Source organism: Peromyscus eremicus, chromosome 4 (assembly GCF_949786415.1).
Source record: "Peromyscus eremicus chromosome 4, PerEre_H2_v1, whole genome shotgun sequence".
Taxonomy (NCBI): domain Eukaryota; kingdom Metazoa; phylum Chordata; class Mammalia; order Rodentia; family Cricetidae; genus Peromyscus; species Peromyscus eremicus.
In genome coordinates this window covers 31401713-31416510 of record NC_081419.1, presented here as the reverse complement: position 1 = coordinate 31416510, position 14798 = coordinate 31401713, and the positions used below count along the sequence as shown (strand labels likewise).

At 41.0% G+C, this 14798-nt stretch overlaps 1 protein-coding gene across 2 annotated transcripts in view; it reads left to right on the top strand.

Annotated features, from left to right (window-relative positions):
• Positions 1-14798, top strand: part of Neb (nebulin) — a 197974-nt gene that overhangs the window by 104551 nt on the left and 78625 nt on the right. Inside the window, exons 76-85 of one of the 2 annotated variants that reach the window (XM_059260461.1) lie at positions 640-843; positions 2021-2125; positions 2268-2375; positions 2884-3195; positions 3827-4030; positions 4810-4914; positions 5840-5947; positions 7157-7468; positions 13200-13403; positions 13802-13906. In XM_059260461.1, coding sequence (XP_059116444.1) covers positions 640-843; positions 2021-2125; positions 2268-2375; positions 2884-3195; positions 3827-4030; positions 4810-4914; positions 5840-5947; positions 7157-7468; positions 13200-13403; positions 13802-13906 — 1767 coding nt within the window. The remainder of the gene's footprint in view (positions 1-639; positions 844-2020; positions 2126-2267; positions 2376-2883; positions 3196-3826; positions 4031-4809; positions 4915-5839; positions 5948-7156; positions 7469-13199; positions 13404-13801; positions 13907-14798) is intronic. The other variant, XM_059260462.1, reaches the window with a different exon arrangement.

Below are 14798 nucleotides of genomic sequence, written 5' to 3'. Positions count from 1 at the left end.
TATTGAAAAATACAGGGGGAAAAAGGTCTTCAAAAACCATAAAAAGAAAATGTTGCCCTTACTTATAAGAAGAGTTCCCTTATATTTAAATTCAATGAAAAAAATGAATTCCAAGACAAGTAAAAAAGACTTAGAATAAATGCAAGGAACAGTATGATTTAGAAGCACATACATAAAATCATGTGAAAATACTACTTCTATTTGCACAAGAAAGCATATTTATTCACAAGTGGTCAGTCGGTAGTATTGACCACGTAACTGTGTCTACCATGTAACCATCTGTGAAGGCTGCTGCCGGACAGGATAGGAGCCCACTGTGTTCCAAGAGGATGATTCCCACATGAAGAGGTGTGAGTGCCACATTAGACAGCAAGCACTTTTCTTCCAGAAGTCAGGCATTAATGTCCCTAATACTGTTTTGTTCCACTGAAATCAAATGTTGAAGAGATTTTATGGGTCCTAGAAAAATGGCAAACATCAGCCAACTTCAGAGACAAGGTATTTGATAAGCCATTTTAAACAAAGATGGATCTTTCTAAAATTGTACACAAATACAATTCAGTAGTTATTTGTATGTGTTCAAAGTCAAATGCCAGGATGACTAGGTAATGGCTGATCTTCTAACACTTTCGTCTTTAGGCTGTTTACAAAGCTGATCTTGAGTGGCTGAGAGGCATTGGATGGGTTCCCATTGGCTCTGTCGAGGTTGAGAAGGTGAAGAGAGCGGGCGAAATCCTGAGTGACAGGAAGTATCGCCAGCCTGCAGACCAGCTCAAGTTCACTTGTATCACAGACACCCCAGAAATTGTCCTGGCAAAGAATAATGCCATCACAATGAGCAAGGTGAGTCCTTAGTGGGTTTCTGCCACCAGAGTCAGGCCTCCCGTGGACTTGGCCTGCGAGGTGGGAAAAAGCCAGATGAGCCAGGGAGCAACCATCGGAAAGGGCCCCTTTCCACAGCCTCCCGCGGAATGACTGCAGGGATTCTAGCTAGCCTCCTCTGCGTTTCTCCAACTGTGCCCTCTAATCAGGTGTGCATGTGAAAGCCGAGCCTGGGGGGATCTCCCTACACCATTGCACGTGCCCTGCTCACCTGTGGCCTGCCTCTGCGTGGAACACTGGCCCAGGTGGAGCAGACAGAGGCCCCTGGTTTTCTTGGTCCATGTTTCATACAACAGCTTAGTTGCCTCTTTGGTTCTGCCGACTTAGGCTATGAAAATCCACTTTTAAAACTGAGCTGGTATCATCGCTTGTAGTGTTAGCACACAAGATAGAAGACTGTTTTCTGCAGAGTCCCATCTATCTGCTCATCCTTTACCAAATCAGTAGACCCTGATAGGTGCATTTACATTTTAGGTTGAATGGAACTTACATAAGTTCTCCTAACCCTGCCTGGATGTCTTTCAGTCATTCTGATAGTGAGAGTAAGCTCTCAGAAGAAATTAGAAATTGCCTCTCGGAGACAGTTTGCAGAATAAAACTCTAGAGTTTACAGAATAAAAAGTCCAGAAACTTGTTCACAGTATACCATATCTATCAAGAACACCACAAAGAACACACAGAGAGAGACAGAGACAGAGACAGAGAGAATCTACTATGACTCAAGGCATTTTACATATTATAATCCTTTAATAGCCAAAGACACTATTAACCACCTTTAAACAGGAGTGTGAAGTGTCCACACCCTTCCCAAGAGCTCTCATCTGACAGGAAGTTGGGTTGAGCTTCCTCCGGAGGCTGACCTCTCTATGTACGACCTTTGCTATGGCATGCCTGTGTAACCAAGCGCTCTCCAGAAGTTCTAAGAGGAAGCTCATGGTTCGCTGGGTGAAAAGGATTCACAATTAGGCCATCATATTGGTTCATGAAAGCTCTCAGGCCATGCTCTAGTTGTTTCAATGTCGCCATGGTTTCCTGTTTACTACCTTAAAAAGGCTCTATTTGTAGTAAAATACACTGTAGTTGATAATAACTAACATGCCTGGGTTCAGCAGAAGGTCTGATCTCTCCTTCTCTACAGCATCTATACACAGAAGCTTGGGATGCCGACAAAGCCTCCATCCACGTCATGCCGGACACTCCTGAAATCCTGCTGGCCAAGAGCAATTCTGCCAATATCAGCCAGGTAAGAGAGGCCCTCGGGTAGCATTTAAGTTTCCATAGAAGCTGTTAAAATGTCTTTCCACCTTAGTAGTGTCTTCCCTGGGAGTGGCCTGTTGGGTTTCTAAAACAGTTCCATTTTCTGTTGTGTTGTACTTCCTACCTAGAAACTGTACACCAAAGGATGGGATGAATCAAAGATGAAGGACTATGACCTGAGAGAGGACGCCATTTCCATCAAAAGTGCCAAAGCCTCCAGGGACATTGCCAGTGACGTGAGTTCCTTCCCTTCAGACCCTGCACTTTCCATAGTGCCGAGAATGCTGGTTATTGAACCACTTGGCAATTACTTCTGCGTGCATTTCCCCAGATATCTCCTCCTCGTTTTGTAGAGAATACATTTTGGAATTAAAGTTGCTTCAAGGAAAATTCTCAAGAACGATGATATACCAATCATAACATTTTTTAAAATTTAATTTACTTTATATTATGTGTGTATTTGTCTGCATGTATGTCTGTGTGCCGTGTGAATGGCTCAAGGGAGCCGGAAGAGGGCATCTGATCCCCTAGAACTACACAGGTTGGGAGCTGGGAATAGCACCTCGTCCTCTGAAGGAGCAGCCAGTACTCCTAACCACTGAGCCAACTCTCCAGCCCAGTTATTTTCATGACCATAGAAAAGCATAAAAATTATACTAGAATATTAGAAAGTTGAGGTTTGAAATTCTTGTGCATGTCATGTGATCTTAACCTGGCTTTCTCAACTGGTTTCTGGCATTTTAGTACAAATATAAGGAAGCCTATGAGAAACAGAAAGGCCACCACATTGGAGCCCAGAGCGTTGAAGATGATCCCAGGATCATGTGTGCCATGCACGCAGGGAAGATTCACAGTGACAGGGAGTACAAGAAGGAATTCCAGAAGTGGAAGACCAAGTTCAGCAGCCCGGTGGACATGCTGGGCTTGGTGCTGGCCAAGAAGTGCCAGACTCTGGTGAGCGATGTTGACTACCGCAACTTCCTGCACAACTGGACTTGCCTGCCTGATCAGAACGACATAATTCAAGCCAAGAAGGCCTATGAACTGCAGAGCGACGTATGTAACATGAGCTCGGGGAGAGGGGGAATAAGGAGGCAGGAATATTTGTTAGTTGTTCCTTGGGGCCTCTGGGTATAGATCTGTGGGCTGTGAATAACCCAGGCCAGCGGGGAGTATCATTCACACTGTTTAATAGAAAAACCATGGCAAGCAAAGTACAGAGATGAACTGCTCTACTGAGGTCGAATCTTTTATTTCTAAACTATTCTTTCATGCCATTTGTAATTTCTGGCAAGTCAAACAGATACAGTAAATCTGAATGTTTTAAAATGGTTATCACCAGTTCCAAGACACTGAGCAGCATGTGAGTCATTTTTCACAGGGTTAAAATGGAATGAGGTTCAACCAGAGTTCCCTTTACATTTTTCCCAGTTATGTAACTGTCTTAACGTTTCAAACATTATATTGTAGAATTCATAAATACTATTATATTAATGGATAGTAGAAAGAGCTATGCTTTCACAAGTTACTTTCGTCATCAGTAAAACCCTAGACCCTGTAAGAACATAGTTCTTCCTTGTGTGGTACCAACATCCCCCATGCTTCACCCCTCTCCTCAAACCCTTGGGTTTTCAGCCAATAGAGGGCATGTCTAACATCAGAACACTGTGGTCTGACATCTTGGCAGAGTGTGTACAAAGCGGATCTGGAGTGGCTGCGTGGCATTGGCTGGATGCCAGAAGGCTCCGTAGAAATGACCAGAGTGAAGGGCGCTCAAGACCTTGTGAATGAAAGACTGTACAGGACACGACCAGAAGCCTTGAAGTTCACCTCCATTGTTGACACTCCAGAAGTTGTCCTGGCAAAAGCCAACTCTTTGCAAATGAGTGAGGTAAGAACCATCTAACTACTAAGCTTTTGTGTTTCTGGATTTAGTGCTCAAAAAAAGAAAGAAAAGCTGAGGGAACAGACTGTTTGCTTCTAAGAACTCCAATGAGGAGGCAGGTCTGAGGGTCTCTTAACTAGTTTAACACAGCCACATTGGAAGTAGAACTCTTATAGGGGAAAGATGGCTTTCCCTTCCCACGGGGACTAAAGCACTAAAGTGGAAGATGTCACTCCATAGCTATTCAAGGACATAAATATTGAACTCTTATTAGTACCAAGGCATGGGACATAATACTATGTAACAGCGTAGCATTGAATCAAGATTCCAGAGAAACAGATCCAATGTGATCTTTCTATAAATGTATATGTAGGAAGAGGTTACAATCTTAAGAAATTGGCTCATGTGATTACACAGGTTGGCAGTTCCAGAATCAGAAAGATAGATTAGAAGGTTGGAGACCCAGGGAAGAATGACAGCTCAATGTTATGGGTGGTCTGCTTACAGAATTGCTTCTGAGTGGGGGAGGTGAGAATGGTATATAGCCTTCAACTGGTGGATGAGGCCCATCCACACAATGGAGAGCACATTGTGTCATTTGAAGTCTACTGAATAATGTCAGGCTATATGTATGCATACCGCTGCCTTCTCACTAAAGCATCAAATTAGCCATTACAAGCACATAGAGAAACATTTGCTTTTAGATAAAATTGTTGCTAAGGCTTAATGTTTCAGCTGTCCATTCTCTGCTGCTGAGTTAAAGTTATGTTTCCTTTTGTCCACAGAGACTGTATCAGGAAGCATGGAATAAAGATAAAACCAACATCAGCATTCCCTTGGACACTCCAGCCATGCTGCAGGCCCAGATCAATGCTTTGCAGATTAGCAATGTAAGAGGGATAAGCATGGAGTGCAAAAGCCTGTGTCTTCTAGCTAATGAGTAATGCACAGGATATTGGTGCTGAATTTTTTTCTTTAGCATCCATGGATAGAAGTTCTGTCTCTTAAGAGGTTATCATAGCCAGGTTATCATATCACATCTTTAATCCCAGCACTTGGGAGGCAGAGACAGGCAGATCTCTGAGTTCGAGGCCAGCCTGGTCTACAGAGTGAGTTCCAGGACAGCCAAAGCTACAAGAAACCCTGTCTTGAAAAGCAAACAAAACAAAACAGAAACATTGCGTAGATGCATGGCTGAGTGTCTAGACTGTATGTGTTCTGTCCTCAGCCTTGAAACCATCTCCCCATAGCCAATGACTGTGGCTTAATTCCTTATGTGTTCCTGGAAATAATTAAACCCTGGCCAAGCGCCTCCATGCTCAACAGTGTCAACTGTCATCATAGGTCTTCTGATGAGACCTTCTTGTTTGACATTCCAAAGTCAAGTGATAGGCAAAGGAAAATTTGTAATTATATTCAAAGAGCATGAGATAATGTCACATTCCTTCGACAGAAAACTCTGAGTTAAAGGGCAGAATTAAAGGTAAAGCTTAGCAGGTCTTCCTGGACCTTAATGAAGCATCCCTGTGTTTCACCACTCAATCTGAAGTCTCCATGTACTGGGGAAGGGGGATATTTTCAAATGCACACCAAGTTGTAATGAAAATAAATGTTCAGTCCTTGGTACCGCTAGATGCTTAGCTTTAAATTTTACATCAGAGGTATTCTCTGCTACAGAGCAAGCATCCAACAGCAAAGCAACTCAGCCATGCATGTTTTTCCTACACTGCCTTTACATTATGGATTATGATGTCTGTTATGCCTGCTATGAGTCTGTTTTCATTTTCTAAACAAACCTGTGCTCTGGCTCACCAGAAACTCTACCAAAAGGACTGGGATGAAGCCAAGCAGAAAGGCTATGACTTAAGAGCAGATGCCATTGAAATCAAGCATGCCAAAGCCTCCAGAGAAATTGCCAGTGAGGTAAGTTCCTTCTGTCTGCTTTGGGGTTTTCTCCCCCATAAACAAATAGACTGTCTCAATAATTCTGTTTTCTTTTTTTTAAAATCCATGCAAACAGTTGCATTCTGTCCTGTGCATTGTTTATTGGTAATGGCAACATGAAGATGCTTTTAAATTTGGGGGCAAAAATTCAGGAACCAATACCGTGTCATTTTATCCCCAAATATTTCTGGCATTCTCCACAGTATGAATGATGATCATTCTGTACAACACTTCAGACTGAAATCATATTTTATATCAAATATTTTGTGCTAAAGGCTTATGTATAATATTTTAGTGCCATTTTCAAGTTCACTTCCTGCTAATTTGAAGTTCACTAGCAGTAACATGATTATCCTCCAAGCCGTCCCTTTCTCCCAGCTCCAAACCTTAAACACGCCTTCCTTTCTCTGGTTCCTCGCTTCGCCTTATCTGTACACATAGCTGCTTCCTCCTCCTCAGGCCTCCTGTTCACCTCTTAGCCACCAGTACCTGCACCTTAATCCCAATTCTCTCCGTTTGATCCAAATATTTCCAGGTTGTCCAAACACAAGAAAGAGAAGGACATCATCTCCCCATTCCACCAGAGCTTATCAGACAGAGGCTCTTGTCCATGGGTCTATTGTCATTTCCTGTTTAAAACCGATGATCTTGCTTTATGAAGAATGTGTATTTTTTCCAGTCTCTAAAACCATGCCTATGACTCTGCCTACCTGAGGTCCCTGCAGCGCCCTGAGGTCTGTCTGACTGAGCCCTTCACCTACCCAGCAACCTTATTACACCCACTGTTCCATCTTCTTCTGAATTATAGGATAGGGTAGGACCTACCTCACCACAACACTGTGAGAATTAACTGTGATTGTAACTGCCACTGCTTAACTATTTTTGAATTAAAAAAAACTTATCAGTTTGGTATGGATGAACCTCACACATCTGAATCTCTTATAGTGGGTCTAAGTAGTGATTGCTCAGAAATTTTAGTTTTTACATTATTCTAATTCACCATATTGTTTTCTTCCTGTTTTATCCATCTGCCTAAAATAGTCCTGATTTCTTTAGACTGGAATATATAATGACTTTCAGTGTTGAGCCAATTTGCATTAAGATTAAGATTCTGAAATAACTTAAAAGAAAAATATCAATATATTACGTCTTTTTCTCTGTTTTTTTTTTTTTTCCCCACAATCTTAGTACAAATACAAAGAAGGTTACAGAAAGCAGCTAGGCCACCACGTGGGTTTCCGCAGCCTGCAAGATGACCCCAAGTTGGTGTGGTCTATACATGCTGCCAAGATCCAGAGTGACAGAGAATACAAGAAAGCCTATGAGAAGTCTAAAGGGATTTACAACACACCCTTGGACATGATGTCAATTGTGCAAGCCAAGAAATGCCAAGTCCTGGTCAGCGACATTGATTATCGCAATTACCTACACCAGTGGACGTGCCTGCCAGATCAGAATGACGTGATCCAGGCTAAGAAAGCCTATGAGCTGCAGAGCGATGTGCGTATGTCATAACCTCAAGGGAGATGGAGTGTGTGTGTTTAAGTGTAATGTATGGTCCAGAGGCGTCATTTAGACAGCACTCGTCTAAGATCTAAGGCCTTCTGGACAGCCCAGGGTAACAACAGAAGCTGTCCTGACATTTTCTATCTTGTGAAGGATTCTTGTAGCAGGATCCTATTCACCAAGATAAAAAAAAAATCATTCTTATTCTGTGTAATTAAGTAGGAAATTCCGGTCCTGCTGTTCTGACCTTTTCATGACCAGATGTCTAAATTTCAGAAACAGATAGAAGCTTAAGGAAACATTGGTTTAACTTAATTGACACATGCAGAAAATGATATAGAGATATTTTCTAAAGGGCTCCTTCCCTAATATTCCTACAGCTTTTATCCCCTGTGCTTCATGGGAGACAGACTTAAAGTAGTGAGCAGAAAAACTCAACCCAATATAAAAACAAAGCTATGTGCCATTGCCATCTATTGCTCCACCCACTGCTGTCTGTCACCCCACCAAGTGCCACCTGTGAGCTATGCTCCAGTTCCCACAGGAGACCACGAACCTCTCCTAGAGACAGGTGCCAGAGATAGAACATGCATGCGAAGATTCAAGTTGAATCTCAATGCCGTTTGGCTGATGTAAGCAGGGGTTATGTGTGGTCTTCTAGTATCAAATTCTACTAGCTAACTTGAGTCTTCCTGCTGTGTATTCCTCTCCTCCACACAGAATGTGTACAAGTCAGACCTGGAATGGATGAAGGGCATCGGATGGTTGACAGAGGGTTCTGTGGAAGTGATGAGAGTGAAGAATGCTCAGAATCTTTTGAATGAAAGGTTGTATCGTATAAGGCCCGAGGCCTACAAATTCACCAGCATTGTCGACACTCCAGAAGTGGTTCTGGCGAAGACCAACGCCCTGCAAATCAGCCAGGTAAGCTGGTGTGGTTATGTTTCCAGGATGAATCTCAGTCAAGGGGAATTCAGACTGTGAACTTCAGATGGCTAATATCACAGGAAGTAAGATCTGGGGTACAGCTGAGTCCACATCTTCCGAGTCAGTTGGCTGTCCCTGTGTTTGATATGTCTTGGGTCAAAACAGCTGGGTCCAAACTCTGACACACGTTTTAATTGCATTTGAAGTTGCAAACTAAAATGCTACTTAGTACTATAGCCACAGAATTGTCACTTATTTACGGCTATTCAACGATGACATTGGCTGAGAAGTCCAGGGGCAGTCTCATCTTTACACATCATGACGGTTATTTTGGCTAAGAAAGGAAAGTCCTAATTAGCATTGTCTGTTATCAGAAATTGCCTATAATATAGACTTAAGGGTCACATAATTAGATGTGGAATTGGACAAGAATTTTTACTGTCATATTTAAACTTAGATTGTATCACGCATGCATTATTCATGTTGTTCATGAAGTTGTTTGGTATTTGTAAATAAAAATGCACACATACAGACACACACACACACACACACACACACACACACACACACACATTCATGTGGTAAATGACTTCCTAACCTGCCATACTGTTTCTCTTCACATTTACCAGCCGTTGTATCGCGATGCCTGGGACAAAGAGAAGGCGAACGTGAATGTGCCGGCTGACACACCAGTGATGTTGCAGTCCAAACTCAACGCCATCCAGATTAGCAACGTAAGATGCTGCAGGATTTGCTTCACAGAGCGCTCTCTGTCTGCCACAACTTTCCTTAGTGTATTCAACAAAAGTTGTGCAAAAGCAATGCCCTACTATTTCTAGTCTTTAAGACACTAGGAATTTGTATGTCTCCCTCTGCTTTTTATAGTGTAGAGATACATCCTTGTTGTAAAGAAAAAGGCAATGGTTTCTCAAAAAGAAAGCAAAATATAATGTAAACGTATTTGTAGCGTAATGCTTAGTTTTCCCTTTTCAGTGAACTATAATTGTTTTTTCCTTTAAAAGCCAACCAATGTTTAGTTGTGTGATTTTTTTTAATGTGGCTGTCTCTGAACTTTCTGTCACACAAAATATATATAGAGAGAGTATATATATTCTATATAAATATATAAATATATATCCAATATATCTAGATAGATAGATAGATAGATAGATAGATAGATAGATAGATAGATAGATATTGGAGATCCCTTTACTACAAACCATTGAAAATGTGCTGAAAGTCAATTTCAGTGTGAAACTAGTCTGTCCTGTAAATCTTGAGATGACTTATGTTCAGCAGAAGCATTAGCAACAGTTCATTTCTTTAGCATCAGTGCGCATGTAGTATTTTATTGTCACTGTCAAATGCCATGAACTGCTAACAGCGATTCTTGCTCATAATGATGACTCAGCAGCTCCCTCTTCAGACTTACTGTGGCATTGCAATCCCCATTTGCAGAAACACTATCAGAAGGCTTGGGAAGATGTCAAGATGACGGGCTATGACATCCGTGCAGATGCCATTGGGATCCAGCATGCCAAGGCTTCTCGGGATATTGCCAGTGATGTAAGAGCTCTTCCTTGTCCAGGTTCAACACACACTGACTCCTAGACACATGGGGGATTTGACTTAATTCCTCAAGGATTCTATTAGAGTAGAATGCCAGTAATTCTTCCTAGTGTGTTATTTTAAAATTCCAAATTCCAGAACAACTTGTATGGTAATTTAAGAAGATTCCTCGCCTGCTCTTAGTTCTACATTTCTATATTTATGCACAAAATTTCTCTCCCCTCCCCCATATCTTTTCAACATCAGTTGATTCACAAGAACACAGTTTTGTTGGGTTAGTGAACACAGGAAATGTTGTTATTACCCCAAAGTGTGACACATATACTATTTGTGGTTCCTGAGATAATTTTAGGCAGTACAGAGACAAATATTTTTTAATTGTAAAATTTTAATTTTAATTAAAAATGTAAATTTAATTTAAAAAGTAATTTTTATTTAAAATGAACTGAAATTCATTTTAATGTAACAGAGATGCTGATTCTCCTCTATTTATATGTTATACATTTAAAAATCAGTTTTAAAATAAGTTTACAATTTCAAAATAACTCTAAGCAATTAATTTCATGTAACATGATAAAGAAGAGCATAGGGTTGTGGTCGTTTATGATAAAACATCCGAAGGTAACAAATAGTGACTGTAGTCTGGGAGATGCTGACGAGGCTTGAAGGGGGAGATGTCCAGGCGATGGTTCTTATCTTCAGGGTGCCCACAGACATATGCTTTTAGAAAGAAAATTGATGTAACAGAAGGCGCAAAAAAAAAAAAAATTACAGCATGAAGTTAGAGAAAAATAGTGTCCAAAATAAAAGTGACCCAAAGGAGGTGGGATTGTTGTCAATGAAAAAAATGTTGTCTTCATGAAAAGCGAGCTTGAAAAAACTTACCTTTCTTCTTGTGCCCACCTTTCCCAGTATCTGTACAAGACTGCTTATGAGAAGCAGAAAGGCCACTACATCGGATGTCCCAGTGCCAAGGAAGACCCGAAACTGGTTTGGGCAGCAAACGTGTTGAAGATGCAAAATGACAGGCTGTACAAAAAAGCCTACAATGACCACAAGGCCAAGATCTCCATCCCAGGGGACATGGTGTCCATCAATGCTGCCAAGGAGGGCCAGGCATTAGCAAGCAATGTGGATTACCGGCAGTATCTGCATCAGTGGTCTTGCTTCCCCGACCAGAACGATGTGATCCAAGCCAGGAAGGCCTATGACCTGCAGAGTGATGTAAGTGTCCCTGGGAAGAAAGCCTTCCACCGCTTGGCATGCTAACTCCAGACAGAGCTCTAGGAAGCCCGACTAACTCTCCCCATGGAAGCACACCCCTTTACTCTTTTGACAGATTTTTTTATTGACTCTGTTATGGCTAGATTTGTTCAGGGGGTTCTAATTTTCGTTGGTAAGGTGCTAGCAGAATTTTCTTGAAGATTTACTAGCTTATTTAACATTAATGGCTTGTTCAATGTAAGAATATCCATGGTCCTTCAGCTGTATATTGAAGAACAATAGAGATGTCTTCCTTGGGATTAATTTCAAAGATTAGAGACATGCTCTAAATACATCTATTTCCCTGAATGGAATGTTCTTGGCATCAGGGTGTTTATCTTAGACAAGATATTTTTAAGATTTATTCATACTTTATGGCTTCCATGTGGGTGCTGGAATGGAACTTGTGTCCTCTAGAAGATCAGCCAGTGCTCTTAACCACTGCCCCCTCTTTCCAGCCCAAGGTTATATATTTTCGGTGTAGAATGGATACCTTCTTTTAATTTTCTGGACTTGGTTTCCTTTTTTGTTTTGTTTTGTTTTCTTTTGTTTTTTTGAGACAGGGTTTCTCTGTGTAATTTTGGTGCCTGTCCTGGAACTCACTCTGTAGCCCAGGCTGGCCTCAAACTCACAGAGATCCGCCTGCCTCTGCCTTCCTAGTGCTGGGATTAAAGGCGTGCACCACCACCGCCCGGCTGGTTTCCTTATTCTTCAAGAGATGCTTATTAAATATTGAATGACTTGTTAAAGGTAGTATGCCTATAAAATGACTTAAGTTGCCTAGTGGCAGATGCAGGCTAGTGTTAGAATAAACTTAATTAGTATATTGAGGCACGCATTTAAATCGCATTATTTAAAAATGAGACAGGGGAATGTGAATTTTGAGGCTGACTTATTTTAAGATTTTTTCTTTTGAAACTTTTCTAGTGTTTTCATTCTCTTATTCCCATTTTAGCTTGACATTTGTGTTCCATAAGTAGTTATTAAAATATCATTTCTAAGCAATGGCTTTTTATATTAATTGCTGGTGTTTTAACAATAGAACAATTTTATCTGCTTATCTTTTATATGTGGTATGATAATCAAGAATATGCCAGATCCTAGTTGGAAGAGAGGGACTATCTTAGATAAAGAAAACTCAATTAATGCCAAAATTGTGCAGTTGGTTTTTGAATTCTTAATTATCCCTCTAAAAATACTTATTAAATATGCCATGTGCCATACATTGTATTAACACAAAAGATAATGAAGAAAAAGTAAGACGTGGCTCTTGGCTTGAGGGAGTCCACAGTGGTGCAGAAATACTGCTGATGGGGGAGTGCCCGTGGCAATGGAATGCCGAGACAGTGTCCTCTGGGGCACTGTGAGAGAGAAGTGGGACATTCCTTGGAAGAACTTCTGGTTTAGCAGGCTTATGAAGGTGAAGGGGGCACACAGAGACTGGGGACAGCCAGTGTGGTCAGTACACAGGGAGAATGCACGGGAGGAGCTTGAAGAGAAGGTGGCAACTAGTACCAGTCCAGAGTCCATGCTGAAGTCTTTGGTCTTCGTCTCGAGACCTATAGGAGCTATGTGAGGGGGATTCAGTGGCTCCAGCTTTGAACTGAGAACTTTGAAAAAGTCATTCTGGCTAAGTAGAGAGCCGTTTTTATTGCTTTGAAACTCCACATTGGCTAGAGTGATGATTAGCTAGGTATCGGTCATAAATCATCCATGCATATGCCCGAGTGGAGGGCTGCTTCCACACGTACACATAGGCACCTCAGTGTAGACCCCTGGCACAGAAGCACTGAGACAAAACACTTCTGTGTACGGGGACTATGACAGGCTAGTGCTCTTTTACACCATTGCTTGTGAAAAAGGAAATACAACATAAAGAAAATGGCTCCCTTACTCTATTGTCTCAATCAGAAAGAGACAATGCTGTGTCTACTTAACTGTGTCTCTCCCCCCCACCCCACCCCAGGCCATCTACAAGGCTGACTTGGAATGGCTGCGTGGCATTGGCTGGATGCCAGAAGGGTCTCCTGAAGTGCTGAGAGTCAAAAACGCCCAGGAGATCCTGTGTGACAGTGTCTACCGGACCCCCGTGGTGAAACTGAAGTACACAAGCATTGTGGATACACCTGAAGTTGTCCTTGCCAAGTCCAATGCTGAAAATATTAGTATTGTGAGTCATTATTGTTTTTCTATGCATTGAAATTAAATTCAAGCTACAAATGATGATCAACAAAAAAATATGAATAATAAGTTACCTTAGCCATCTGTTTTTAGGAAAAATATTGATAAATGTAAGCAGCATTAATAGCATTGTTTTGGTTTGGGCTATTTTTAAGACCTAAAATATTAATTAAGAGTACTAATATAATTTTCTTACCAAATTTGAGTAACTTATATGTAAAGGTTATAAAAAAAAATCTTTATCTTAATATGAAAAGATTTTGGTTCAGAACCAAAAAAATAGTTACAAGTTGTTCACTGAAACTAGCAAAAAAAAAAAAACTGTCAAATGATATCTGTTTATCTATCTATCTATCTCTCATTTATTTATTTTTGTTCCTTCCATAGCCAAAATACAGAGAAGTTTGGGACAAAGATAAAACTTCCATCCATATAATGCCAGACACGCCTGAAATTAACCTCGCTCGAGCAAACGCTCTTAATGTGAGCAATGTAAGTATCACACTCAGTCACCCTGCCGGTCCATCTCCAGGACCAGGGAAGTGCCTGGGTAGACAAGGAGGGAGAGAACCCCTCGCTGCGAGCACTTGGCCAACAGTGAGGGGCAGAGCAGATCCCTGGCCCCGAGGCCGAGGAACGAAGCCAGTTAGTTACGAGTGAGCCAGTAGCCACGGGACAACAGGGAGAGAGAACAAGAACAAGGGAGAGGAAAGAATAAAAAAATACACAGGCTAGAAAAGGGAAGTGATGACAGACTCAAATGCAAAATAGTAATTACATTTACATGATTAACAATTAATACTAATTAATAATATAATCATGTCATGTGTGATGTGATTATATGCTATAATAAATATAATTATATATCCAAAAATAAAAATATATGGGTTAATTGCAAAACCCGGATTGTGGGAGATTTCTTAGGAAAATAGAAATTACCAAAAGGGACTCTGGAAAAACACAGAAAACACACAGCAACAAAAAGAGATTTATTAAATGCTCTGTCGTCTAGTGCCGAGGTCTTCCTGATCATTTCACAGGATTCCTTCAGAATGATAGGCAGTTGGCTACTGGGGAGCCTAATACATGAAGGGAGGCCATCACAGTCTCCAAAACTTGTTACAGATAGTTTCTCAAATCAAACCGCTGAGCAATAATGACAGGAAAAATTGTAAAAATGTTAACAAATCAAATTCAGCAGTATATTCAAAGGATAGGATGTGAACAAGGGTCCAGGCATAACAGGGTTTCCATGCCAGAAACCTCAAGATAAAGTAACATGAGGAAAAAACATGTGCACTTTATTATACCTTAGAAGATGTGAAAAGATGCATAATTCATCCTTGTTCTTTAATAAAATCCTAGTAAAAAGGAATAAGTAAAG